This window comes from Serinus canaria, chromosome 22, assembly GCF_022539315.1.
Source record: "Serinus canaria isolate serCan28SL12 chromosome 22, serCan2020, whole genome shotgun sequence".
In the NCBI taxonomy this organism is placed as follows: Eukaryota; Metazoa; Chordata; class Aves; order Passeriformes; family Fringillidae; genus Serinus; species Serinus canaria.
In genome coordinates this window covers 3,619,064-3,646,799 of record NC_066335.1, presented here as the reverse complement: position 1 = coordinate 3,646,799, position 27,736 = coordinate 3,619,064, and the positions used below count along the sequence as shown (strand labels likewise).

At 48.0% G+C, this 27,736-nt stretch overlaps 1 protein-coding gene across 3 annotated transcripts; it reads right to left on the bottom strand.

Annotated features, from left to right (window-relative positions):
• Positions 1-1,014: 1,014 nt before the first annotated feature.
• On the bottom strand, positions 1,015-27,736 carry ADAM28 (ADAM metallopeptidase domain 28). 3 transcript variants are annotated; one of them, XM_050982849.1, is made up of 24 exons: positions 27,591-27,736; positions 24,979-25,079; positions 24,281-24,357; positions 22,819-22,897; positions 21,182-21,258; positions 20,518-20,713; positions 20,010-20,072; positions 19,032-19,103; positions 18,335-18,504; positions 16,926-17,010; positions 15,790-15,920; positions 13,471-13,648; positions 11,614-11,703; positions 10,077-10,272; positions 8,393-8,495; positions 7,743-7,899; positions 7,062-7,142; positions 6,463-6,541; positions 4,590-4,680; positions 4,180-4,279; positions 3,434-3,496; positions 3,112-3,189; positions 2,248-2,310; positions 1,015-1,906 (listed from the first exon to the last, which is right to left on the bottom strand). In XM_050982849.1, exons 1-24 carry the CDS (start codon positions 27,637-27,639, stop codon positions 1,874-1,876), a joined length of 2,412 nt encoding a protein of 803 aa, XP_050838806.1. In that variant the 5' UTR covers positions 27,640-27,736; the 3' UTR covers positions 1,015-1,873. The 3 variants fall into 3 exon arrangements, with proteins under 3 accessions (XP_050838806.1, XP_050838808.1, XP_050838807.1); XM_050982851.1 differs by lacking the exon at positions 27,591-27,736 and adding an exon at positions 25,165-25,375; XM_050982850.1 differs by lacking the exon at positions 3,112-3,189.

The following is a 27,736-nucleotide window of genomic DNA, read 5'->3' as shown; positions in this document are numbered from 1 at the left end:
ACAGGGCTTGGAGCACCCTGGGACAGTGGGAGGTGCTGGGCTGGGAACTGGATCCTTCAGGGCCCTTCCAACCCAAACCATTCCAGGGTTCTGGGAATTCAGAGTTGAAAAGAAACAGGAAAAAAACCATTTTTGATATTTTTGTTTTCCCGTGGAGTGAGGGAGGAGGAGGAGGAGTGGAATATTCACTCATACCAAAAATACCTATCAATAAATGGCTTTTTGGGGGGCTGAGAGCAGGGAAAGGGGCAGCCCTCGGCTCCTGCCCAGCAAATTCCAGGTGATTTGGGGATTTTTCCCCCTGCAGTGGAGGCTTTTGAGCAGCAGATGTCACATTTGTACAACACATCGAGAGGTTGTAGCTCCACACGGAGCGACCACGGGTGTCCCGGGGCAGGAGGGGCTGAACCCAGAACCTGCTCTGGGGGGAATAAATCAGATATAAAATGATAGAGAAATTACAGAGAAATGGAATATTTTTCTGAAGTTTCTACTCCTGGTCACTCTGAAGGAGGATTTTTGATCTCAGTCCAGGGCTCACCCTCTGCTCGGGGCTGGGAATGGAGGAGTTCAGGTATGGGCCGGTCAGGATTTGGTTTTCTGCAGGAAAAGGCAGCCCAGGTTTTCTGCAGGAAAAGGCAGCCCAGGTTTTCTGCAGGAAAAGGCAGCCCAGACTCCCGGTTTGGAGCTGAATCTCAGGAGATAGTTAAGAAAAAACAATTCTCTAGGTTTGCTTCACATCTCACTATTCTTGGAAAACTCTGGCGTGCTCCCAAAGGTTGGAATCAGGAAGAAATAGATTTGAAAGAGGCAGAAAAGCTGTGATGGAATATCCTGTCAAGCCTCATTGTAAATGGAATTCAGCTTTCCTGGCTGACTTGGCAGGGCTGACAACACCTGGGAATGCTCTTTTTGCTGCAAATTGGGAGTTTTAGGGCTCTGGCAATGTCAGAAGTGACCCCACTTCACCCTGGATTTCCTGTGCTTCATGATGGGCTCGAAAGAACACAACAATTTCTTCCTGTTCAGACAGAACTTTAATACAGAAATCTCTGTAAATACATTAATTACAGCTCATAAAAAATAACTCCTGGATTTTTACACCCCAGTCAAACTCAGGTGGAGATTCCAATCTGTTCCTGGCTCAAATAAAGCAGCAGTTATCCAAAGAGGAAGGAAGCTCTGCTCTCCAGTAACATCCATCCTCATCCAGCACAACCTCAAAGGAAGGACTGGAATTCCATCACATCCATGTTTTGCAGGGAATGGCATCCTCAACGGGGAATTTAGGGATTGTGGAGAGAATCCAGTGCCAAGGATCTTCCCAGAGCCATTCCCAGTGTGTCTCATTCCTTATTCCATGTCCAGCTCAGACCCTGAGGACACAACTTCTCTCCCCAGGGCAGGAAGGGGTTGTTTTTCTCCATGACTTGCACATGAAGGAGAAATCTTTGTATTGCTGAGGGCAGAGAGGGCTGGAAAAGATCCAGAAATGGAGCCAAAACCCAAGTTTGCCATTCCCAAACCTGCAGCAGCCACAGTGTCCCTGCTGCCCTCAGCTCTGGTGCCAGAGGAGCAGAGGAGGAGCAGCCTCACCCCGCAGTGCTGGGGTGTTCAGCACCTTGTGTAACTTACTCCCAGCTTACACCTCAGTGCAAGTGGTGGCTCTGCTCTGCTTCCCTGGGACAGCAGCTCCATGCCACCACCAGAGCTCCTCGCTGCCTGGAATCCCAAACCCTTCCAGGCAGCTCTCAGTCAGTTCTCAAGGAGAAGAGGGAGATGGTCCAGGATGCCTTTGCCAAAAGTGGAGGAGTCGAGGGATGAATTGTCCCTGGAAACTTCAGGTGGCCCACCCAGCTCTGCTTGGGGAGCCTCAGACTCTGGGATTCATGGGGGGCTTTAAAGCCTGCAGGGAAAAGGAGCAGTTACATCCCAGCAGTTTCAGGGAATCCCATGCCCAGAGAATCGGTGGGAATTCCACCCCCAGAGAACTGAGGGGAATTCCATCCCCAGAGAATTGGTGGGAATTCCATGTCCAGAAAACTGATGGGAATTCCACCCCCAGAGAACTGAGGGGAATCCCATGCCCAGAGAATCAATGGGAATTCCACCCCCAGAGAATTGGTGGGAATTCCATCCCCAGAGAATCAATGGGAATTCCATCCCCAGAGAACTGAGGGGAATTCCATGCCCAGAGAACTGATGGGAATCCCATGCCCAGGGAATTGTTATTCCCACCTGAATTACCTGGGGTGGAGGAGGGGGTTTGCCTTTGGGAATGGGCACAGGAAGGGCTTTTCTCTCTGGAGCCTGGAACAAAATGGGGTTTCAGTGTCACTGGGGCTGTCTGAGCAGCTGCAGACCCTCCCCAGCCCCAGCCACCCCATCCTGCAGCATTCTCCTGCTGCAAAATCCCAGGAATCCCCATCTGTCCATGTGCAAGGGGGCTACAAAACACAGGTACAAGGGGCCAGGTCTGTTTCAGAAGACACTGAGCTATTCCCAATATTTAAATATCGATATCCAAGCTCACACAGTGGGATTTACATGTGGTTTATAGTTGATACACGGGGATATTTTATATCTTATACTTTATATTTTACATTTTATGCTGTCCTGGCCTGGTGTTTGTGCAGGCAGCACCCCACAGCTGTGCCACCAGAGTGAAGATGGATTTTACACCCTCCTGCCAGGGGGCATCAGCCTCAAATGCTGCGATGGTGAACACTGGAGGCAGGTATTTCCTTTTAATCAGGATGGTTTGGGTTTATTAATGAGAAATAAAACCATTCCTCTGGGCTCTTACACATGTGAGGCCCAGCACAGGGACCCTCACAGGCACCTGCAGGAGCAAAGTTACTCAGCATTTACATTGTGGTTACACCTGAAATCCTCTTGGTTTAAACTCCAGCTACTGAGTTGTGCCTTGGAGGGCTCCCTGGCTGAGGAGGGATATCTGTGCAGTTTAGGATTACACAGCCAAAAAGGCGATTCCCACCCCAAAAATCTGTGCTCTGAATAGCTGTGATTTTCAATTGTTTCTTTAAATCAGAAACTGCAAATATGAGTTGGGATTTGATGGGGTGTGGGAAGGGGCAGGGTTGTACTCACAAACTTCTCCTCGGGGTGGGAAGAGCCAGGTTTGGGGGCAGGAACAGGGGGTGGGGGACCCTTGGGCCTCAGGGCAGGCTGGAAAAAACAGAACAAAAACCCCCTGAACCCTCTGTGTGCATCCACGTGTTCCTGGGAATGTGCAGCCTGGAGCTGGATAGAAAAATGCTTCAGGGGGCTGGGGGGGTGCAGGGATGCTGTCTGAGGAAACAGAGGAGCTCAGGGATGTCCCTCTGGGATCACACTGTCCCCAGGGCTCTCCAGGGGTTTGTGACGCTCCCAAATCCCGCAGGAAAGCAGGGACATTCCCAGGAATACTCACACTCTGACGTTGGGGTTTGCTCTCCTGAGGTGGAGGCACGGGAAGAACTTTCTTATCAATCACCTGCGAACGGGAACGGTCACAAATGGGCTGGAGCCCTTATCTCACCTCCTGCCTTATCTCCGGCTGTCCCCGCCCTGCCCCGGCTCTCCGGGGACCCAGAGCCCTCCCCGTGCCGGCATTCCCAGCGCCGTCCCTCCCCTCAGCATTTGGGGAATTCGGGCTGGGATTCTCAGCACTGTCCCCTCAACATTTTGGGAATCTCATGCTGGGAATGCCAGCACTGTCCTTCCACTCCACTCAGTATTTTGGGAATTCGGGCTGGGATTCTCAGCACTGTCCCTTCATAATTTTGGGAATCTCATGCTGGGAATGCCAGCCTTGTCCCCTCAGTACTTTGGGAATCTTGTGCTGAGATTCCTCCTCTCATAATTTTGGGACTCTCATGCTGGCATTCCCAGCACTGTCCCTCCATTCAGCATTTTGGGAATTCATGCTGGGATTCCCAGCACTGTCCACTCAGCATTTTGGGAATCTCATGCTGGAGTTCCCAGTGCCGTACCTCCCCTCATAATTCTGGGAATCTCATGCTGGGTTACCCAGCCTTGTCCCCCCAGCATTTTGGGAATCTCGTGCTGGAATTCCCAGCACTGTCCCCTCAGCATTTTGGGAACCCCATGGAAGTGCAGTGCCTTGGGCTGATGGTTTGAGCCCTGGGGACAGTCCCCAGCTGTCCCTGCTCTCACCTTCTGGGCAGGTGGCACCAGCACAGGCTGTTCCCTGCAGCTCTGCTCCTGATCCACAAACACCTGGTTGGTGGCTCCAGGTCCCCTCCTGGTCTGGTGGCTGTCAAAGATTTCAAATCATGCTCAATTTTAGGTAACTAAAGAAAAAAAACCAGTTGAAGCCCTGCCTTACTGCTGCTGGTGTTTCCTACCCATGTCCTTGATTTCTTTCTTCCCTTTATTCATTTGGGATTGTTGAGGATTTATCAAGAGCTCCATTTCAACTCTTCCATCCCCTCCCGACCATGGGATTTCTGATGGACCATCTTCCTTCCCTCCCAGAGTCTGATTCCCCCCACCCCCACTGCAGCCTCTGCAGGGATTGCCTGGCTCTGGCTCGTGGGGTGAAGGTGGATGTGGGAAGGATTTACCTCTTGTGGAAGCCTCGGAAGCGGGTGAGCAGCACGGCTGCAACTGCAGTGACAGCCAGGACAGCCAGCACCCCAGCAGCCACAGCAATGCCTGCCAGGGACAGAAACAGTTCCTAAACCACCAGGGATCACTGAGGGCAGGGACAGGAACAGCCCTAAAACACCAGGGATCACTGAGGGCAGGGACAGCCCTAAAACACCAGGGATCACTGAGGGCAGGGACAGAAACAGCCCTAAAACACCAGAGAATCACAGAGGGCAGGAACAGCCCTAAAACACCAGGGATCACTGAGGGCAGGGACAGTCCTAAAACACCAGGAATCACAGAGGGCAGGAACAGCCCTAAAACACCAGGGATCACTGAGGGCAGGGACAGAAACAGTTCCTAAACACCAGCAGGGACAGAAGCAGTTCTCAGAACATTCCAGAACCACTGGGGGTGGCAGACACCCAACAAGATCCACCATTAAGAAGTTTCCCATCACCACTGATGAAGGAATTTTATTATCTCTGTTCTCATTTTATGGCTTCTTCTCCTGCCACAAATGGTGATGGAAGGGGGTGAACTCGTGCTGGTTTTGCCATGTTTGAAGTCAGTTGTTTTTGCCTGAGCTGTCCTTGGGCTAAACAAACCCTAAACCATCCCTGCCCTTTCCATGGACCCTCCAAGATCCTTCCCTGTCCTTCCTCTGTTACCCAGAGAGGGGTGCAGACCTTCAAACTGCCCTCAAGTAAAGTTTCCTTCATAATTTTCAACAAAACTCCTCCAAAGCCTCAACCAAGCCAGAGGTTCAGAGCCAACAGTGCTCTGGAGAGGGTGAAGAGAGGACAAAAATATTCCATATTAGAAATGAAATAAAGACTTTTTTTCCCCTAACATGTGAAAATCTGGACATAAATGGTTTTCCCTCAGAGGTGGATCAGTTAAGGACCATCAGATGATAAATGAACTTGTCCAGCTCCCTCACAGCAAAGCCTCTGGGATCCTGGCCCCACTCTGAAGGGACAGAGAACTCATTATTCCAAGAATGAACAGGAGAAGCCCATTGCTCTCATCTCCAGGGGGAATCACTTGTCAGCTTAGAGAGAAAAACACCTTCCCTACTCCTCCCTGCAGGACTGAGGGGTGCTCAGAAATCAGCTCCCTGGGGATACAGTGCTGGGATTCAGGCTGGATATCAAGAGAGATTTCTTCATGGAAGGGGTTGCCCAGCTCTGGGACAGGCCTGGAATTGTTCAAACCTGTGCCTGTAGCAGCTGAGGACAGGACTCAGTGCTGCTGGTCAGGGGCTGGGCTTGATGAGCTTAATGATTCCAATTAACAATTGTGTGAGCCACTCTGGTGCTGGGCTGCTCCTCTGGAGCCCCCCAGCTCCTTCTGATGCCTTTTGGGGCAGATTCCCAGAATTCACAGAATCTCTGGGTTGGAGAGACCTTAAAGATCATCGAGTCCAGCCCAGCCCCAGCCCCAGCACCTCAACTCAACCCTGGCACTGAGTGCCACATCCAGGCTCTGTTAAACCCTCCAGGGACGCACCCATGATGGTCACGGGTTTCACACTTTGATAAGTTTGGCCCATTTGCATTCTGGGGTTCATGTTCCAATTCCAGCTGCAGGTCATGAAGTCATTGACCCCAGATTTGCTGCCCCAAGTCCCTTTTGTTCCCATCTCTGGGCCCTGAGGCAGTGAGGTGTCCTTGGCTCCAGGCCTGGAGAGGAATTGCTGTGTCTGCCCCAAGGGGAGAGCAGGAGCTGACACTGGGTGTGGGGCTCAGAGTTACACCTAAAGAACTGCAGGGTTATAGGAAAAGCTGAAATGCTCAGGGATCCCTTCCAGCCAGGAAAGGACCCATTCCAAGGTGTGGCACTTACTGGTGAGGGCTGAGGAGCTGTCACAGTTGGGGGGTGCCCACCCCTCCTCACACTGGCACTGCAGCTCGTGGTCACACACCTGGGGACACAAACAGGGACACCCTCAGCTGGGGACACCAGTGAGTTTGGGGGCTCAGAAAGTTTCTCAGTGAGGATGCTGAGGGTTTTTTTTAATCTCTCCGTTTATTTGAGCTAAACTTTAGCACAAAAAGGAGCAGTTTGGGGTGTTAAAGGACAGCCCTGATGTCATGCACCTTTTGCTTCTGCAGGGAAAGCTTCACTACAGAGTTAATCTATTTATCTGTAGGTCTCTGAATGGTCAAATGTGAGCAGAATTCTTCTCCCCAAACCAAAATAACCTAAAAGAGAGGAGCTGTGATACCATGGCTCAGGGGCAGGGTCAGATACTGGGGCTGTGTCCATCTCTGATGTTCCATCAGGTGAGATGTGTTTTCATAAAAACTTTTAAAGTTTCTGACTCCTCAAATTTGACAGATTTCTATCAATGACTTAAACACTGTCAGCAAGGAGGTCTGAGGCCGATCTGCATAATTCTCTTGGGGTTTTGAAGTGAATAACATCAAAAGCTGGAGTCTTACAGCATGGCCAGAGCACTTGGCAGAGCAGTTGGTGGATCTGAAGACCTCCTCAGCTTGGACACACTCCCCACGGCTGCACACCTGAAAGGAGAGCAAACCACAGGGATTGGGAGCTTCCAGGACAGGCAGAGTTTGCACTTTATCCTGTGAGGGGATGGAGAACAGCTCTGGAAATCCCTCAGACCCCCTTTGGGAGTGGGAGATGAGGGGTTAATTTTCCATTTGGGTTTTTAGTAGAAAAGAGAATGACAGAGATGTGCAGACATCCCTGCTTCCCACTCAATCCCTCATCCCTCCCTTCCAGCAGGAATATTCAAGGAAGAGACTGGAAACAGCACCCAGTGATGAGGGACGGCCACTATGGAAATAATTAAATGCAATAATTAAATGCAATAACTCATTAATGATCTCCTAACCTCTCAGACAAAGCTGTGTTTCTGCTGCCACCCATCTCTGTGTCAGTGAAGGCAATGAGGCAGCAGCCAAGCCTAAGGAAATGGGAATGCTGCCAATTCCTGTTTGCTGTGCTGCTGGGTTGGGATAAAAGTTGGGAAAACAGACCAGCAGAAGTTTGGGGTCCACCCAGTGCTCCCTGTTTAAATCTTCCCTGTGCAGGACAGAATTCTATCAACCAGGCTGAAAGAGGGGGAAGGATAAAGGAAGAAGTGATTCTCCACTCACCATCCCGTTGCCACACTTGGTTCCATCCAGGACCATCCCTCTGTCCTGCTCTCCATTCCGGGGGAAGCTGCCTTTGCAGGTCCTGAAGGACAGCAGGCTCCCATCCCGAGGCATCTCCCTGCCTCCAGAGCAGAAGAGTTTCCCACACATTTTGTCCCTGCAAGGAAAACAGGAGCTGTCACCCCAGGACAAGGCCCAGCAAACCCCTCTGAGCTGGGCTCTCCTGCAGCCTGAATTCCAAAGAAATGGCTGCAGCAGGGAATGCTGGTTGGCAGATTGGTTTGAGCAGGTGACAGGTTCCTAAATCTGCTGAGCTTAGGAGGGAACACAGAGTCATTCACAGAAATGAGCATTTAACTGATATCCCTTCACTTCTGAGGTTCAAATTCCCATCCCAAAATCCCTGGAGCTCCCTGCACACCCTCACACTCGCCCTCCCCAACAGCCCTGCACAGATCTCTGGGCACACCTTTGCTCTCTCACCTCCTGATTTAAATCCACTTTTCTCCGAAATGATTCCCCACAGTTTTCAGACAGAACAAGAAGGAACACAGGGCTGTGCCACTAAAAAAGGGTGCTCCTGGCTCCTGATCAGAGTAGGAATGGCCTCTCTTCCCAAAGCCCTGCACCTCCCATGGCCCAGGGCTTACTTCTGCTTGCAGGGCAGGTAGGTGCCCTGCTCCTTCCGGCAGTACCCGAAGTACGTCCCCCTCTCGTTCACGTGGTAGCAGGAGGCTGCGCCCTCCGTGGCCTCTGCAGGGGAAACAACAGGAGAGTTTGGGATCCCAAACCAGAACTGGGAAAATCCCAGCTCCTTCCTTTGCTCGGGAAATGGCCTTTCCCAGCCACCTGCCCATGGGCATCAATGACTTTCCTGGAGAGGAGAAACTCCAGGGAGAGCTCAGAGCCCTTCCAGGGCCTGAAGGGGAAAGGAGAGCTGGGAAAGGACTGGGGACAAGGGATGGAGGGACAGGACACAGGGGATGGCTTCCACTGCCAGAAGGGATGGATGGGATACTGGGAAGGAATTCCTCCCTGAAGGTGGGGAGGGGCTGGGATGGAATTCCCAGGGAGCTGTGGCTGCCCCTGGATCCCTGGCAGTGCCCAAGGCCAGGCTGGAGCCCCTGGGGCAGTGGGAGCTGTCCCTGCCCTGGCAGGGGTGGCACTGGGTGGGATTTAAGTTCCCTTTCAGCCCAAGCCATTCCCCAGCTCTATGAAATGCTGCTTTCAGAAGCACCAGACGTGCCAAATTTGGCTGTTAATTTGAAGGACAGACATTTCCTCTTCCTATCTGGCCAAAACCACTTCCCCAGCTCCATTCCAACTAGCTCAGACATGTTCTGCAAAAGAGGAATGTGCTGCCCACTTCCCATTTCTCTGGAAGCACAGAGCACATGCCCTGAGATCTGGCTCGGGAGCTACAACCACTGACAGTGGGAAATACAGAAATCATCACTAATTATGCTACAAACTGGAGGTTATTTTTATGGATTCTGTTACATTTTCTGAAAAATCCCTTTGCCAGGATTTCTTCTCCTGGCAAGCTGAGAAGCCTCAGAGAAAAAACAAAATTATCTCACTTGCTTCTCCCTGTGTTTGCTGCTTTGGAACGGGGCTGGAGATTGTTCCCCAACAGGTGCCTGTTGGATTGGTCTCATGTGAATTGTTTTTAATTAATGACCAATCACAGCCAGCTCTGTTGGACTCTGAGGAGTCACTCAGGAGCTTCTCATTGTCATTGTTGTTAAGCTTTTTGTCTGTATCCTTTCTCTATTCTGTAGTATAGTTTTAGTATAGCGTAATGTAATATAATGTAATGTGATATAATGTAATATAATATAATATGGTATGATATGGTATGGTATAATGGGATGTAAGATATATCATGTAATGTAATGTAATATATAATGTAATGTAATGTAATGTAATGTAATGTAATGTAATGTAATGTAATAATATAATATAATATAATATAATATAATATAATATAATATAATATAATATAATATAATATAATATCATATATCTAATATAATATAATATAATATAATATAATATAATATACTATCATATAATATACTATAATATAATATAATCTAATATAAATATAATATAACATAATAATATCAGCCTTCTAAGAACATGGAGTCAGATTCCCTCATCTCTCCCTGGGGACCCCTGCACACACCCCACTCGGTGCCCTCCCTCAGACCTGCAGCCTGGCTGAAGAGCAGCCCCACAGGTGGGCTGTTCCTGAGGATGTGCTGCAGAATTCCCTTCCCTGTCTCTCCCGTGCCCAAGCCCAGCTGATTTCTGCTGGCACGGGGTGCTCACCTGGCCCAAAGGCATCCTTGCACTGGCTGTCCCGGGTGGGACAGGTGCCCATGTAGCAGTAGCCCTGCCCAGAGCCGCAGGGGTGCCCGTTGACCCGGAACCGATCCTGGGGGCAGCTGGGCGAGTCCCCCGTGCACATCTCAGCCAGGTCACAGTCGTCCTTCACCGCCCGGCACACCGAGCCCGACTGCTTGAACTGCGGAGGAGAAAACGGCACACTCAGCACCCAGCTCCTCCACCCTGCTCAGAGCACCCAGCTGGGGGCTGAGAGCAGGCAGGAAAACCTCACTGCACAGGTGGGGATGCAACAGCCTGGCCAGAGAGCCAGAAAAGGGCTGAGTGTGCTCCCAGGGCACTTGGGAGACTGTCTGGGGAGCTGGAGGAAAACAATGATAACTTGTTGGTATAAACAGCCTGCAGGCTGTGTTCTCCTGCTCTGTTTTTCTGCTCTTCTCAAGGAGTGTTTGTGAGGAAGATGTTTTGGTCAATTAGCCAATCAAGTAGAATCAAATGCAGTGTCAAATCAACAATCAAGTAGAATCAAGGAGTGTCAAATCTCTCTATAAAAGAGGAGAATTTCCATATTAAAGCTGCTCTTTGCCAACCAGCCCTGTAGTGAACCTGTGTCCTTTCTTGCTCCATGGTGACACAGAGGCTGTGTGAGGAGCAGGATCCACATCTCCCTTCGTGCTGGATCTGTCAGTTCTCAGGGTTTGCCTCGTGTGCCACAGCTTTCATTGCCAGGAGCAAATGGCCAAGCAAAGGGCTCATTTCTCCAGGGGGGTGGGAGATTGAGGGAGCTGATGGGGGGCTTTGGGTGGGCTGGTGGGCACTGACAGCACCTGAGGGAATGGCTGGGGGTCAGGGAAAGGCTGGATTTTGGGAAAGGCTCTTCCCCAGAGGCTGCTGGCACTGCCCAGGCTCCCCAGGGGATGGGCACGGCCCCGAGGCTGCCAGAGCTCCAGGAGAGTTTGGACAGCCAGGGATGGCCAGGGTGGGATTTTGGGGTGTCTGTGCAGGGCCTGGGGCTGGATCACTGATCCCACCTGTCCCTTCCAGCCCAGGACATTCCATGACTCCATGACAGTGCCCTTGGCAGTGCTGGTAAACACAGGGGAGCAGTTCTGGTGGAAGGTGAGTTCCTGCTTGATCCCAGTTGGGATGAGGAGCTGCACAGGGTGGGGGTTCTCACCTGGCCATTCTTACAGGGGAAGGGTCTCAGCTGGCAGTTCTCAGAGAGCAGGGGAGGGGTCTCTCCTGGCAGTTCTCAGAGAGCAGGGGAGGGGTCTCACCTGGCAGTTCTCAGAGGGCAGGGGAGGGGTCTCAGCTGGCAGTTCTCAGAGGGCAGGGGAGGGGTCTCAGCTGGCAGTTCTCAGAGGGCAGGGGAGGGGTCTCACCTGGCAGTTCTCAGAAGGCAGGGGAGGGGTCTCACCTGGCAGTTCTCAGAGGGCAGGGGAGGGGTCTCACCTGGCAGTTCTCAGAGGGCAGGGGAGGGGTCTCACCTGGCAGTTCTCAGAGGGCAGGGGAGGGGTCTCACCTGGCAGTTCTCACAGCAGTCCCCGTGGGCACAGGTAGCTCCTGAGATCAGCTTGCAGCTCTCGGGGTCACAGCACTCGTTGGTGCACTCCTGGGACAAAAGCAGAAGTCAGAGCTGGGGACAGGGACACCACAGCACCGTCCCTGCTGGGATGGAGGTCTGGGACCTGCCCTTGGCTTTGCTGGGGAGCACCTTCCCTAAAGCACCTGGGTTTGGGGGTGGAAGCTGTGCAGGGAACTGGGGGTTAGTGCTGAGCTCTGGGGATGGCTTTGTCCCACTCTCAGTTCCTCTGTCACCCCCCTGACAGAGCAGGGCTTCATCCTTGCCAGCTCTCTGCACCTCCCCAGCCACCCAGCTCAGCAATCTGATGACCAGAGTTTCTGCTCCAGCAAGAGCTTTCAGATTACAAGGAATTCATTTAGAATAATGAGAATTTGTGCAGAGCTTGAGCTTTTTAACTCCTTTGTCTGGCACTGTTTTTATAAACTCTAGAAGGGTCTTGCCAGCCATTCTGGATCTGCTGAGCAGTGGCTCAATAGCAGGGTTAACTGAGTGGTTGTGAATCCTGCTCTGATGTCCATTCTAGCTGGCACTGACTGTGTGGCCATGGGATGGTGGTGGCATTGATGGCATCATTGAGATCTATACAAACAGCAGTCATGAGCCTGCTGGGTTTAGAAAAGAGAAAGATGATTAACATTGAACAGGAGCTTTCACTCAAAGTCTGTGTTTTTTATTTGAAACGTGCTCAGCTTCAAATCACATGCAGTACCATGTGAAGCCAAAATTCAGCCTGTTTCAGTTTTACTGGGACACAAATTGTGCAGCAACAGTTTGAAGTCCTCATTCAAAAATCTGCTGAGTAGAAGAGCTCACAGAAGCAATGTATTTTATATTTATCATTGTACCTACATTGCTGCAGGAACACACCAGGCTTGCTAGCCAAGTGTCCGCTCCAGGGACTGACAGCAAGGAGCTGCTGTGCAGCCTGGCCAAAGCCCTGTGCCCCTCCCAGGGTTCCCAGGGTGAAACACAAAGCTGTGTTTGGTGTCAGGAACAGACAGGCAACGTGTGTATTTGTGATTGGGATATGTGTGGAGTCTGACCATGGGACAGTGGTGAATTCTAATAATAACTGAGGAGAGTAAAGCATCTTTGAACCTATCCTTTGTTTGCAATTAACCTCGGCTGATTTAGGAGCATTTCAATTAAAGCCTTAAGGATTTTGCTTTTTGCTTGTAGTCGGGCCTTAAAGAGTGCTGCAATAATAACCCTTTTTTTGAAGTATAATTTTAGAATATTGCTTGTATCCTTGAAACTCTAGCTTTGGAATACATGTAAAGGAAATATGCTTTTCTCACGCCTTAACAAACCAGAGAAAAACAGCTTGAGAAAGGAAGATGAACATCATCTCAGGGAGTTGTGGTTTTGACCAAGGGAAGCTGGACATCACTGCTATGAGATTTATGGTCATTGGAATCAAAAGGGGGACCCACATCTGGGGAGCTGGACTTCACCAGATGGGATTTGTCTTTATTCTTGCAGAAACCTGGACTAACATATCGGAAACCACTACCACCATCTGGGTGGGCTACTCCTTTTTGGGACACATCCTGAGAAAAACTCAATCACCATAGTGTAGAGAATTGGGATGTAAAAATTTGGAATAGAAACTGCTGAGAAAGCTCAGGAGTACCCCTATAAATACCTGTAAGCCCCAACTATGGGTGTGCAGTTGGAGGGAAAGTGCCCCCACTGTGCCAGGGCTGTGCTGCTCACACTTTACCACATCAATTACTCAATGGATTGCTGCTCGAACATGGGCCTGGTCCGGCTCCTGAGGTGCAGCACGGGTACCTCGGGGGTGCCGCAGTCGCACTCCTCGCCGCGCTCCAGGAAGCCGTTGCCGCAGGAGGCGGGGGCGATGATGCTGGCGGCCTCGGGCACGTCGCTCAGGCAGCGCGGCAGCTCGGCCAGCAGGAAGGACTGGAAGCTCTGCAGGCTGCAGGAGCTGAACTCCCTGGGGATCACCGAGCTGGGGAAACAGCGCTGGGTGTGAGGCTGGGACGGGCCCAGGCACGGGGGAAACAGCCCCGGCAGAGAGCTGAGCACGGGACGGGCCCCGCAGCTAGGGGGAAACTTTTCTAAATACACATTTAACTTTTCATGTTCTATATATATGTATATAAAATTTTTAAAGATATAATTAATTATATATAAAATATATATATTTATTATATTTTTATATAGAAATATTTATTATATATAAAAATTATTTTAGATATATATCTATATATCTATTCAGATATATAAAATTAAAAATATATATTATTAATATATAAAATCAGTATTTAATAATATATTTTCTATAAAAATATATTAAAATTCTATTTCTATATATTAATATCTATAATATCTATTTAGACATATAAAATTTTAAAATATACATTTAATAATATATGAATTTAATTTTAAGAATGTATTTTATATAGAAACATATATTATATACATTATATATAAAAATTATTTTAGATCTATATAGCTATATATAATATAGATATTTAGATATATAAAATTTAAAAATATATCTTCAATTTTATATAAAAGTTAATATCTAATAATGTATTTATATATAAGAATATATACTATATATACTACATATACTCAAATTATTTTTAGATATATATCTATAAATATATATTATATATAGAGAGATATATATGAAAATTTAATAATATATATTAATTATATTTAAAATTAATACTTGGTACTATATTATATATACATTATTTTAGAAATATATAAAACTATATAATATATATATTTAGAGAGATATATATCTAAATAATAATTCAACATTTTAAATGTTAAATATACATAAATAAATGTAAATACATATAAAATTAATAATATAAATATAAATGTATAATATATATTTAGATATATATCCAAATAATAATTTAATATTTTAAATGCTAAATGTACATAAATTAATGTAAAGAAATTAATGTAAAATAAAGAAATAAATGTATAAATAAAGAAATAAATGTAAATAAATTTACATGTAAACATTTTTCTAAATGCACAGGGACTGCAGTAGTTTGGGGTTGGTTTTCTGTGGGGTTTCTGGGAATATCAGGCAATGGCCTGGGATTCCATCTGTTTTCTGAACTGCTCTTCCAACAGTTGAAGGGATCCCCTCCCTAGGCAGGAGCCCTGCCCCAGCCCTGCAGCCCCCTGCGCCCCCAGCCCTGCAGCCCCTGCTGCCCCTGCTGCTCCAGCCCTGCAGCCCCTGCTCCCCCAGCCCTGCTCCCCCAGCCCTGCAGCCCTTTCTCCCCCAGCCCTGCAGCCCTGTGCTCCCCCAGCCCTGCAGTCCCTGCTGCCCCTGCTCCCCCAGCCCTGCAGCCCCTGCTGCCCCTGCTCCCCCAGCCCTGCAGCCCCTGCTCCCCCAGCCCTGCAGCCCTGCTCCCCCAGCCATGCTCCCCAGCCCCCTGCTCCCCCAGCCCTGCAGCCCTGCTCCCCAGCCCTGCAGCCCCTGCTCCCCCAGCCCTGCTCCCCAGCCCCCTGCTCCCCCAGCCTGCAGCCCCTGCTCCCCAGCCCTGTGCTCCCCAGCCCTGCAGCCCCCGCTGCCCTGCTCCCCAGCCCTGCAGCCCTGCTCCCCCAGCCTGCCCCCAGCCCTGCAGCCCCTGCTCCCCCAGCCCTGCTCCCCCAGCCCTGCAGCCCTGTGCTCTCCCAGCCCTGCTCCCCCAGCCCTGCAGCCCTTTCTCCCCACCCTGCAGCCCTTCTCCCCAGCCCTGCTCCCCAGCCCTGCTCCCCCAGCCCTGCAGCCCTGCTGCCCCAGCCCTGCTCCCCAGCCCTGCTCCCCCAGCCCTGCAGCCCTGTGCTCCCCCAGCCCTGCTCCCCAGCCCTGCAGCCCTTCTCCCCAGCCCTGCAGCCCTTCTCACCCAGCCTGCTCTCCCAGCCCTGCTCCTCCAGCCCTGCAGCCCCTGCTCCCCAGCCCGCCCTGTGCTCTCCCAGCCCTGCTCCCCCAGCCCTGCAGCCCTGTTCTCACCCAGCCCTGTGCTCTCCCAGCCCTGCTCCCCCAGCCCTGCAGCCCTGTGCTCTCCCAGCCCTGCTCCCCCAGCCCCTGAAGCCCCTGCTCCCCCAGCCCTGCAGCCCCTGCTGCCCCAGCCCCACCTGACGGTGTCGGTCATGATGCAGGTGTTGTCGCTGCACGAGCACGCTGCAGTGTCGTGGCTCATGCCCAGGTTGTGCCCCATCTCGTGGGCCATCGTGGCTGCCACTGCAACCTCGTTCCTGTTGTGGTCCTGGGGAGCCAGGAAAGCTGTTTGTTATTCCCAGGTGTGCTTTAGGGCAAGCAGCAACAACAGAAAACAAACAATAGAAAACAAAAACAGAAAATAAAAAACACAACAACTTTTCTTCAAGCGTCCAGCCTCTCATAACTGCTGTAATTCCCACATTCATGTCACTGTTCCCCAGTCACTGAAGTCAGAACATCACAGTTTAAGCTAGAAGTGTTCTTTAAGTTTTCTTGCAGTGGGAAATTCTGAGCCCTTTTTTCTCCTTGCCACATTTGCTGCCTTGTTTGCCCGTGCTCTCTTCCTGCTTGGTACAAACACCTTCTTGTTTGGGGTGGGTTTATCTTTGCTCTGAGCCATAAAACCCCTTCTAACTCACACACCCTTTGCTCCTTGGTCAGCCACTCAGGCTGGCTCAGCAATTCTTTTCTTCTCTATCAAAACTTGCTTCCATCTCTATTCCTTCTTCAGACTCTACATTTAATCACCTTTCTGCCAAGCTCACACATCTGTGAGAATTCCCTGTCAAACTTTCATCCTTCCCAACACAAGTGGAATTATCCTCGTGATGCACAAGGGGTCATGTGCTCCTCCTGTGCATGTATTTGGATTATATCTTATTATTTAATATTTAAAGATATTTATAAATAGAAAGACATTTATTTTAAAATATATTTATAAAATAGACACCATGGAGATGTGCATATCACGCGTTTGCTTCCTTTACCCCCTGCACTTCATTTAAAATAAAATCCCAGAATCCCCAAATGGTTTGGGTTGGAGGGGACCTTAAATCCCATCCAGTTCCAGGGCAGGGACACTTTCCCCTATCCCAGGTTGCTCCAAGCCCTGTCCAGCCTGGCCCTGGACACTTCCAGGGCTCTGATTGTGAATTTTTACAGTGAACCAGAGAGCTGAAAGTGCCCTGAACCCCACAGTATTCACAAAGGTTCTTCACTGGCAGAGTGAAAAAACAGGAAAGGCTTTAAAATGGAATAAAATGAATCAGACCTGAATAACACCTGCAGAGTACGAGTCACTGCAGATGGCTTTGAGGAAGGCCAGTCCAATGGTGGTGCCCTCGAAGTCCAGGCCTCTGGAAGGAAGCACAAAGACACAGAGAGATCGAGGGGTGCCCAGGGTGGGCTCTGAACTCAGGGGTCTTTTCCAAACCAGGCTGGAGGTTCCATCCCCAGCTCCAGATGGAATCTCACATCTAATCAAACATTTAATTTTAAGATCCCTGCAAATCAAAAACCCAAAACCCAACTGAAGCACTTTTCATTTGAATATTTACTTAAATTCCGTGGTGGCTCATCAGATTTAAAGCATTTGTTGGAGTGAAAAGAGCTCCAAATGCAGCACAGGGCTGGGATGAGTCAGGGCCTCTGGACACGAGACAGAAAAGTGAGGTCAATGCTGGCTTAATTTGGCATTTCCCACATTTTTGGGGAAATTTAATTCATCATCTTCCTGGTAAACTTCATGTCATGACTCTTTAAGTTGTGAGACTTTGCTGCAGTCCCCAGGACACTCAACTTAGTTGAGTGAGCAAAACCAGAAGAGTCTTAGACAAAGGAAAAGTTCCCATCCCCTGTTTTCGCAGGGATTCTGTTGGAAGGATTGGATGCTCTGTCCTGGCAGGAATTGATTTGTGCTCCATGACAGGGGAAAAAAAAAAAAAAGAGAGAGAGAGAGAACTTGGATTTTTTTTTTTTTTTTTTTTTTGGTCCTGGAATTGGTACAAACTGGTCTTGGAACAGGTGAAATCTGGGTCAGGATTGTGCCACTGATTGGTGACAAAGAATAAAAAAATGCCTTAATTGTGTTTGGTGGTGATTTTTAAGGAATAAAATGTGCTTGGAATGTGTTTGGTGACCATTTTTTAGGGAATAGAAAGGGTCTTGAATGAGTTTGGTGAGTGATTTTTAAGGAATAAAAATGGCCTTGGATGTGTTGTTGACCAATAGGGAAGGGAAGGGAGGGAAGGGAGGGAAGGGAAGGGATAGGGAAGGAAGGGAAGGGAAGGGAGGGAAGTGGAAGGTTGAAGGGAAGGGGAAGGAGGGAAGGGAAGGGAAGTGGAGAGGATAGGGAAGGGGAAGGGAAGGGGAAGGGAAGGGAAGGGAAGGGAAGGGAAGGGAAGGGAAGGGAAGGGAAGGAAGGGAAGGGAAGGGAAGGGAAGGGAAGGGAAGGGAAGGGAAGGGAAGGGAAGGGAAGGGAAGGGAAGGGAAGGGAAGGGAAGGGAAGGGAAGGGAAGGGAAGGACAGGGAAGGGAAGGGAAGGGAAGGAGAAGGGAAGGGAAGGGAAGGGAAGGGAAGGGAAGGGAAGGGAAGGGAAGGGAAGGGAAGGGAAGGGAAGGGAAGGGAAGGGAAGGGAAGGGAAGGGAAGGGAAGGGAAGGGAAGGGAAGGGAAGGACCCACGTGATGAGCTGAGCGTTGTCGTTGCTTTTCCTCTTGAGCAGATCCGCCAGGCGCCACTTGGAGAAGGCCTCCAGGGTGAACCCCGCGTCCCTGCTCAGGGGGAACTTGTCCCCATCTGTCCACACCTCCAGGCCAACCAGAGCCACGTGGGTGTTGATGGCTTTATAAACCTGCAGCAGAGAATTAATTAAAAATTAATAAAAATTAAACAAAGCCTCATCCTGATACTTGGGTCACTTTTCCACTCCAATATCCACTCCAGACCTAACAAAGCCTTTCCAAGCTCTGAATTCCAAAAAAGCCTCCCCAAATAATCTGAAAATCTGATTTCCCATCACATTTCAAACAACTTTAAAATGGGGTTAAAAGAAATTTGACTTACAAAAGAAATGAAGAATCAATTTATTCTTTTTGCAACAAGCTTTCACTTCACAAGTGATTAAAAATCATCTTAAAGTATTGGTAGAAATAATTGAAGTAGGAGTAGAAATAATTCTTATTAAAAATCTCATCTCTGAAGGCAAAGAACAGGAGAATAAATTGCCATGAAGTTGGGCTTTCATTCATTCCTACGTGTAATAATGGAAATTTATGATGTTTACAACAGAAAGAATTTATAACCATTTGGATTTCAATCTTTTTCAATAGAAAAAAATTACAAACCACTTGGATTTCATTGCTACTTGTTTGCTCTCACCGTGTTGATGTAGTTGACTATTCCAAATATCCTTTGTCTTACATTTTTAAAATCTTCATCATATTTCTTGTACTGAAAAGGGAAATACAGCATGTCAGGAAAAGGAGAGGGAAAAGGGGATTTAGCAGGACATAAATATCCCACAGAAGATTGGTTTGCAAACCATGCCATGCAGAAAAATTCATGCTTTGTTTTATGTTTAATGTAGGATTTTATCAGATGTTGGGTTTCAGCATCAGCCCCCTCCAAAATGTGAATTTCTGTGTAGGGTGCAGAGGAGGAGTTGGGCTCAATGATCCTTGTGGGTCCCTTCAAGCTCACGATTATCCACTCCAAATCAGGATATTCCCTTCAAATCAGATTATTCCCTTCAAATCAGGATATTTCCTTCAATTCACGATATTCCCTTCCAAAACAGATTATTCCATTCAATTCAGGATATTCCCTCCAGCTCAGGATATTCCCTTCAATTCAGGATATTCCCTTCAATTCAGGATAATCCCTTCCAAACCAGGATATTCCCTCCAAATCAGGATATTCCATTCCAAACCAGGATATTCCTTCCAATTCAGGATATTCCTTTCAAATCAGGATATTCCCTTCAATTCAGGATATTCCCTCCAGCTCAGGATATTCCCTTCCAAACCAGGATATTCCCTCCAAATCAGGATAATCCCTTCCAAATCAGGATATTCCCTCCAAATCAGGATAATCCCTTCCAAATCAGGATATTCCCTTCAATTCAGGATATTCCCTTCAAATCATGATATTCCATCAGGACAAGCACTGCAAGGTCTTTTCTGAATTCCTGTCATCTCCAGGTGGGAATTTCAAATGAAATCCCCTTTAGAGATCCCATTTCCCAGCCAGGCTCAGAGTAACCTCGTAGCTCTTGCAGGAGCCCAGGAATACGACTGGGATGCCCTGGGAAGCTCCTGTGGGGCTGATCAAACATGAAACAATAATTCCAGAACTCACCAAAGCGTTGTCTGCAACGACATAGAGCTCCAGGTATTTCTTTGCTTTCAGGTAGGCTGTCATCTAAAGGAATCATGGATTCAAAATTACTTTTAGGAGCTTTTCCTATCCCAACCCCTGCAGTTTCAAAGCTGTTTGTTAAATATTGAGGTGGATTTCTTTGGCCAGGTCATTGAGAATGGACTGGTTTGGGTTTAAATGATAAGAAGTAGGCTGGATATTTAAATTTTTATACAGATATGGAAGGTAAAATAGATATTAAAGGGTATTTAGGTGTTAGAGGTGCTCTGGGCACCTGCTAATAAAGGCAGGAAGGTTTAACTCAGCTGGTGACTCTGAAATCTCAGATCTGGAATATTTTGTTCAGGTTTTTAAGATCTGATCCCACTTCCCTGTGTTTAAACATCTCCTTTGTGAAGGTGCCACCAGACCAAGTGGGATTTGGGCTCTTTAGAGTTTTCCAGTGGCCACAAATTCCCTTTTTGTGCTGGCACAGCCACGTCCTTACCTCTGGGCTGTTGCTGGACTTGAAGATGCCATTGATGGGGTCACTGAAGTCCTGTTCCCAGGAGTTGTTGACCAGCCCACAGGTCTTGATGGGCTCTTGTTTCAGGGCCTCATATTTATAAACCACGTGTTCAGCCCTGTCCGAGGCTCCCAGGGGCTCGATGAGGAACTTCTGGCCACGGGTCTCAAAATAGCCACTAAAAAATGGGTTGGAATGTGAGGTTTTGGATCAGGGGAGCATTTAGCCTGAGCATGGAGACCCTTGGAATACTCCAGCAGCCTGAGGCAGCATGCAACACTTTAGAAACAGAAATTAATTAATTAGTGAGTCAGCTGGAAGATTTGGATGCTCTCAGTCAAAGAGAAGCTGGGTCCAGAATTAATTTGATTTAAATTTTGGGGGGTTTGTGCTGACAGAAGTGGTTGGAAAGTGGATTTCATTCCAGTGGGAAATTCAAAGATGTTTTCATCCTGATTTGAGGTGAAAAACTGAAATATTGTAAGGAACTAAGAGTAATTCTTTTTCTCCCTTCTCCCTCTGTTTTTCTTTGGGAAACAAGTTTCCAAAGCCTGAATAAAAGATCACACGACTTCTTTCCAGGCTGATTCTCTCCTATTTATCCCAGAAGCTGCACATTCTGCTCCTGGGACCCAGCCCCTCTCACCTGAGCCCTGTGCAGGTGCTGATGCTCGCCACAGACTCAGCATCCCCCTCCACGTGGCCTCCATAGTAACAGTGATCCTGGTGGGGAAAAAAACCCAGGGTCAGCTTGGGGTGCCCATTGGACCCAGGGATCTCAGAAAACAAATTAATCCACTACCAATTACAATGAAGTGCACTACTTGAAGAAGTCTCCCATTAGGAGATGCTTAAAAGGAATTTTAAAAGTTCATAACCATTTCCATGTCGGCTGTGGAGCCATTATTTTTATCCTTCAACACACAAATTGTGACAAAACCCAACAATTCTGGGCTCTGGTCAAAGCACAGCACAGAAAAATAAGAATACTCCCATTCCCTGCTCCAAATTAAGCACACACCGCTGGGCTCTGCTCAATTAAAGTCCAAATGGTTTCCTTGAGCCCAAGTTTCAAGGAAAGGCTTTTTAATTACCCATCAATTAAAGGCATTAATTTCAGTGAGATTAAAATACAAGTATTATTTTAAACATGGTAGGGGAAACAGTTTTGGGACTTAATTGGCTTAAGGATTTGTGGTTTCTGTTTCTGTGTTCAAAGAGACTTCAAAGTCACTGAGGGCTTGTGGAGGATTTTACCCACGGCGTTTTCCTGAATGGAATTCTTAAGGATCTGTATCCAAGCCTTCATTCCCTGGGCCTTTGGTTTTCTCGGGTGGATTTTGGTTTAACTCTATCATTTATTTCTCTTCCACCACGAAATGCCAACTTTGTTACAGAGAAAAAGACATCCACAGAGGGAAAGTTACTGAGAAAAGAGGAGGATTTATCTCCATCCTTTGGGAATACAAGAGAAAAAACTCCTGCTCCCAACCCAATATCCCCAGGGCAGGAATTCCCTGTTCAGCACATGTAGGGCTCTTCGAGCTTGTCTTTATCCAGGTTTTTCACTGGATTCATTCAGGGAGTGGAAATAATTGGAGCAATCAGAAAAAAAACCCAAAAAACCCCAAATAATCAACCCAGAGTTATTTATGTACATTTATTTCATTCAGAATCCTCCTAATTGCACCGAAGAAAGAAAATTAGGCTTTGAATTCCAGATTGTGTTGTTAAAACACATCTCATGAGCCTGGAGGAGAACTCCAGGCGGGAGCTTTGGGGCAGAGCAGCGTGCAGTGAATGAAAGAATCCCTTCTGCAGCAAGGGCCGTTGGTGTGCAGGTGCAGAAGGGATTGGTCAGGGCTCAGAGGAGCAGCTGGGCTCTCAGAGCGTGGCTGGAAACGTGAGCCCGCAGGAAATGGGGCATTATCGGGCTGGGCATCTCGCCGGGATCGGGGAGGAAATCGAGTCACGGGGCTGGGCAGGTGGAGCCAAGTGTGCGGCAGAGTCGGGAGCTTGAAAGCTTTGGGATGGCCCTGGCTCCGACAAGAGGCTGGAATTCCACCCAGCAGCCACGGAGGCGGCGCCTTCCTGGAAGCCAAACCGTGGAGCTGACTCCCAACAGGCACCAGTGATCAGTCCCAACTCCACCACCCCTTCACCCTAAAATCTGCATTTCAAACCTTTCCTTTCTGTCTCATATCTCCCATTATCTCACAGCTCCATGAATCCCACGTGGACCTCAAGACTGGAAGCAAAAGGGAAAAGCCCTTCCTGTATTACCTTGATGCGAGGAGCTGTCGTTATTTGTTGGCCGTCCGGAGAATAAAGAGTTTCAGAATAATCCCCAGCCAGGAGATCCCTGCAAGAGGCCAAGCAGTCATGATTCCAAGGAAATTGTTGTCATGTAGAAATGAGGTGATGACACAGCACAGCGAGTATGTGGGGAATTCAAACAATTACTCAGGTTATTCTTAGTATCGGAGAAACTCGGGAAGCAAAAGCTGCAGGGAGGGGAGTTCTGCTTGCTCATAATCCTTACTCAAACAAAAAGACTTTCCTAAAAGAAGAAAGCAATTAAAGTGTGCTGATTGCATTGGGATGAACTCATCTCTTGGCAGATCTGGATAAAAATGTATAATTACATATTGGTTTTTTGGGGTTTTTTTTGGCCCTTTTTACATCTTCCTCAGTGACTCCTGTTTGGGCAACTCTTCCACTGCCACAATCCCATTTCTCTTCAAAGAACAGAATTTATTACAACACATTTCCCTCCCCCCTCTCCAAATATTTGGATTAGATTAAAACAGGGGCAAGCAGTTAATCAGAGCCTATCTTTACCATTAATTGATTATAGCACTACTGTATTTGCACAGCCTCTGGAAAAGCACCCATTAACCCAGACTTGTTGGAGTGTGTGTGAATTTCCTGCTGGAGCCAGACTTTCAATTTCCAGGAAGATCTGGTCAATGCCAGGTTATATTTGTTTACTCCAGGTTCAAGAGAAGTAGAGCTAAGGTAAACATCTCTATCAGTTTATCTCTCTCTTTCTATCTCTCTATCATTTATCTGTCTCTCTAATATAGGGATATATAAATCTAGAGCCACAGAATGAGTAAGGTTGGAAAACACCTCCAAGATCATTGAGTCTGTCCCGGAATCATGGAATGGTTTGAGTGGGAAGGCACCTGGAAGCTCTTCCACTTCCATGGGCAGGGAACCTTCCACTGTTCCAGGCTGCTCCAGCCTGGCCTTGGACACTTCCAGGGATCCAGGGGCAGCCAAAGATGCTCTGGGATTTCCATCCCAGCCCCTCCCCACCCTCCCAGGGAGGAATTTCTTCCCAATCTCCAGTTTAAACCCTCTCTCACTTGGTTTAAAACCATCCTCCTTGTCCTGTCACTCCAGGCCACAATTCTATAACCCACAGACTCTTCATGGTCACAGAGAACTTGTGAAATAATAGAAAAATCTCAAATATGCATTGGATTTAACAATTGAGGAAGGAAATGGGGGAGCAGAGGTAGCAGGAGGGGAAGTCCCTCCATCATGGCAGTGTCTCATCCCAAGCACTTCTTCCACATTCCCAAACAGTGGCAGGATTCTTTCTCTCCCCTTCTTTCCTTGAAAATGTTGCATTTAGCAAATCCCTTCTGTTTCACAGGGCTCTGGCTCCTGGGTTTTGGCAGGAACACCCTGCAGTGGCTCCCAGTGAGGAATGAGGGCAGAGCTGAACTGAACCTACCGATTTTTTTGGAGCTGCAGCACCACTTTCTCTCCGTTGGCTTTGATCCCATACTTCACCATGTCATCATATTTGCTCTGCAAACAGATTTAAGTGTCAGAAAATGCTCTGCTGCAGCTCCTGGCCTCACCAGAGGTGTTATTGGAGTGCCAGCCGTGTTCTTTTCCTCCTCTTCTCACCAAAAACAAGGATTCTGCCAGGAGCAGGATAAGCAGGAGGTCGCTCTCTTGGAGGGGTTTTAATTAGGAGGCGCAAATTTGACTTTGCAAATTCATTTCTGCCTCCATAAGCACAAATCCTGTGGGCTTGGGAAAGGGCTGAGGGGATGTCTGAGTTCAGATATTCCATGACACCCTCTGGAATTGCTCAGACCGTGGCTGCCTTTAATTATTGGTTTCATTTAACCCAAATTAAAGTGTCCACAGGTTATTGAAATTTTGAGTAGTATCAGACCCCCCATCTTTGCAGAGACACAAGTTCAGAGATGGCCTTAGGGATTCTCCTCTCACTGAGCACACCTCAGCTCCTCCTCACTGAACACCACCTCGCTTCTCCACCTTCTGTCTTTTGGAAGAGCAAATGTCCAAATTTGTCCAAGTTTGTCCAAATTCTCTTTCCCTTGAAACCCAAGGGTGTTTTAGCTCCAGAAATCCTTCCCCATCTCCCAGAATCACCCAAGAAATGATCTCCTTTCCTACCTCTGAGCTTGCTCCTGCAGCTCTCCTGTGCACCGTGTGCAGCTTCTGGGGGTAAACAATTTCATATTGCTCAGCTCCAGGGAACTTCTCTCTGCTGCTCCCTGGGGATCGATGGAAACACAATTTTAGTTTATTAAACACCCAATTTCATGGCTGGCCAGGTGATATTTTGGGATCTTGCAGCACCTCGTGCTCCCCTGCTTTGCCTCTATCACCTGATCCAACACCAGGGGTTTCACATCCTGCAGTTTGGAGGAGTGAGGAGGAGGAGGAGGAGGAGTTTGCCCTCCCTGGCGACTTCCAGGTGTCCAAACATTTCTTGCAATTTCCTTTGTGTTCCTTCCCCCAGCTCTGAGCAGTTCAAGTCCCAACAGGCCAGTGCTGCCTTTCCCTCTGCATTTCCCAGTGAGAGGAAGAAATGGGTTTGGGTTTGTGGAATGAGCCATCTCCAAACCTCAGCACGTGACAGACAGGCCCAGACTGCCTCTGCACCAGCAAACAAACTTGCACAATGCCAGGTTTGCCACAAGGCTCCTGCTTTGGAAGGCTTTGGCACATAAATAACTGTGGCAGAACTCTGAGAGGGGGTGGTAATAAATAATTACAACTTTTCCCTCTTGAATTGGGTTGAAGGAGGGACAGCAGAAGGCTGGGAGAGACATTTGGACATGGCCAGGTAAAATAATGGGAGATAGGGAGGAAATCAGGAAAATCTTGAAGGTGCAAGGAACCCAGGAGGTTCCTGGACACCATTTTGAGGGGTCTCATAAGGTCTGGAGGGGCTGTAAAGAGCTGGGTGAGGAAATGCAAGGCTGATCAAAAGAATTTCTTTTTGTTTTCTGCTCTGAAGCTCAGCAAAGGCAGAGCAAAGTTCATTTGGGGCCTGCCCTGCAGGGGTGGGCACACCCTGGAGTCCATCCTGGCAGCTGGGGGCCAGGTTTTGGGAAAGCAGGGTCAGGCAAGGGATGTGCTGGTTTGCACCAAGGCAACAGCAGCTTTTAGATACCCCTGAACTCTTTAATCTCCTACAAAAGGGAATTTCATCTGAATTGGTGAATTCTTGAGGGCCTGTATTTGAAAAATAAACCAACAACAACAAACACCCCCTCCCCAGCTGCACAGAAAGCCAATGAAATCCCACCAAAACAAAGGAGCAGAGCACCTCCCACGGTAATTCCTGCCCCAGGGCCAGGTTTTTCCAGGAGAGAGCCCTCCAATTACTGTAATTTTCCCTCTGGAACAGGAGAGCACATCCTCGTGCAAATTGTGGCAGTAAAACAAACGGATCCAGTCTTTTATCACTGATTTATTGGATTCAACCCTTTCCAGAAGTAATTGCAGAGCAAACCTGGTTGTATCTTGATAAAGCTGTTGATTTAATGGTGCACAGGGATCCTGTGTCAGCTGAGCTGTTGCACCGAGCACGTGCTGGGAGCAGCTACCAGGTGTAACTTTACTCCTGCCACTCACAACTGTGGTTTATGGGTTTTTTTAAGCAACTAATTGTGTTTATTTTCCAAAAATTCTGCTGCTTTTCAGATTCCTCTGCACAGGCCTCAAGTGTGTCCCTGTGCAGCAATCCCAGGAATATTTCAGCCCTCTTGGAACAGAGATCCCCAGTTTTATCTCTCCACACCCTTTGTGCAGCCCAGAGAGTTCAAGTTAAGGCAAGGTTTAAAGGGAGGCTCAGGACTAAACTCATCCCTTCCCTGCAGTCTGATCCAGACAGAATTTCGAGGAAAACTGGTTGGTTTTGTTTGGAATGAATCCTTTCTTTGAGGGAGTTTCTTAATCAGTGCATTGTCTTTACCTTCAGGCTTTGTCTGGGGCTTGAAGGAGGAAGAAAATTCCTTGGGCCTCTGACAATAACTTGCAATAAGGAACAAATAATTGTGTGCTTTTCCAAGGGCTTCAACCAGCAAAAAAAAAATCATCAGGGAGGATTTTATTGACAATGAAACTGTGGTTCTGTCAAGGTAAAAAAGGGAACACCTTAATGGTGTGCACATTTTCAGATATTCTGATCAAAGAACCAAATTATAGATTTGTGCCTGAATGCTAATAATATGTTTAATTATGGATATAAATCCTGTACATGCTTGTGCAGGTCAAGCCCTGAAAAATTCCATTCCTTGTTGATGGGAATTAAAAGAAATTGTGGGAGAAAAAAGTGGGATCTGCTCAGGTGGAGTCACTTGAATATAACCTGAAGTTTCATGCAGATCAATAAAGAGTGATCAATGCTTTAAATCAGGTAGTGCTGTAATTGAATTCATACAGAAATCTGTTATTTTATGGCCAAAATGCTGATAAATTGGTGTGATTGGGTAAATTGGCCTCTCACTTGCAGGGTAACTATTGCTTTAGTGGCTCACAAAACCAACCAGTTGTGTGGCTTTAGGCAATTTATGGCCACAAACAAGTGAAATGCTGCTCTAACTGAAGAATGACAGAGAATTGCTTTGAACAGAAAATCCCAAATATCCCTAACTCCATTTCCCAAAGACTTTAACTCTCTGTTCCTCCCTGTTATCTACCAGTTGATAATTAAAACTTCATATAGCATAATCCACAGCAAAACCGGTGAAGGACTAAAACCAAAAGTGCAGTACCTTGCTGGAGGAGATGCAGCAGGAGAGCAGAGATGAGCAGGATTTCCATGCTCTGGGCTTCCCGCGGTGGGGATGTGGCGATCCCAGCGTGGCCCTGCCCGGGAGCTGCTCTGGGCTGGGAGTGAGAGGCAGCGACGGGCTCAGCT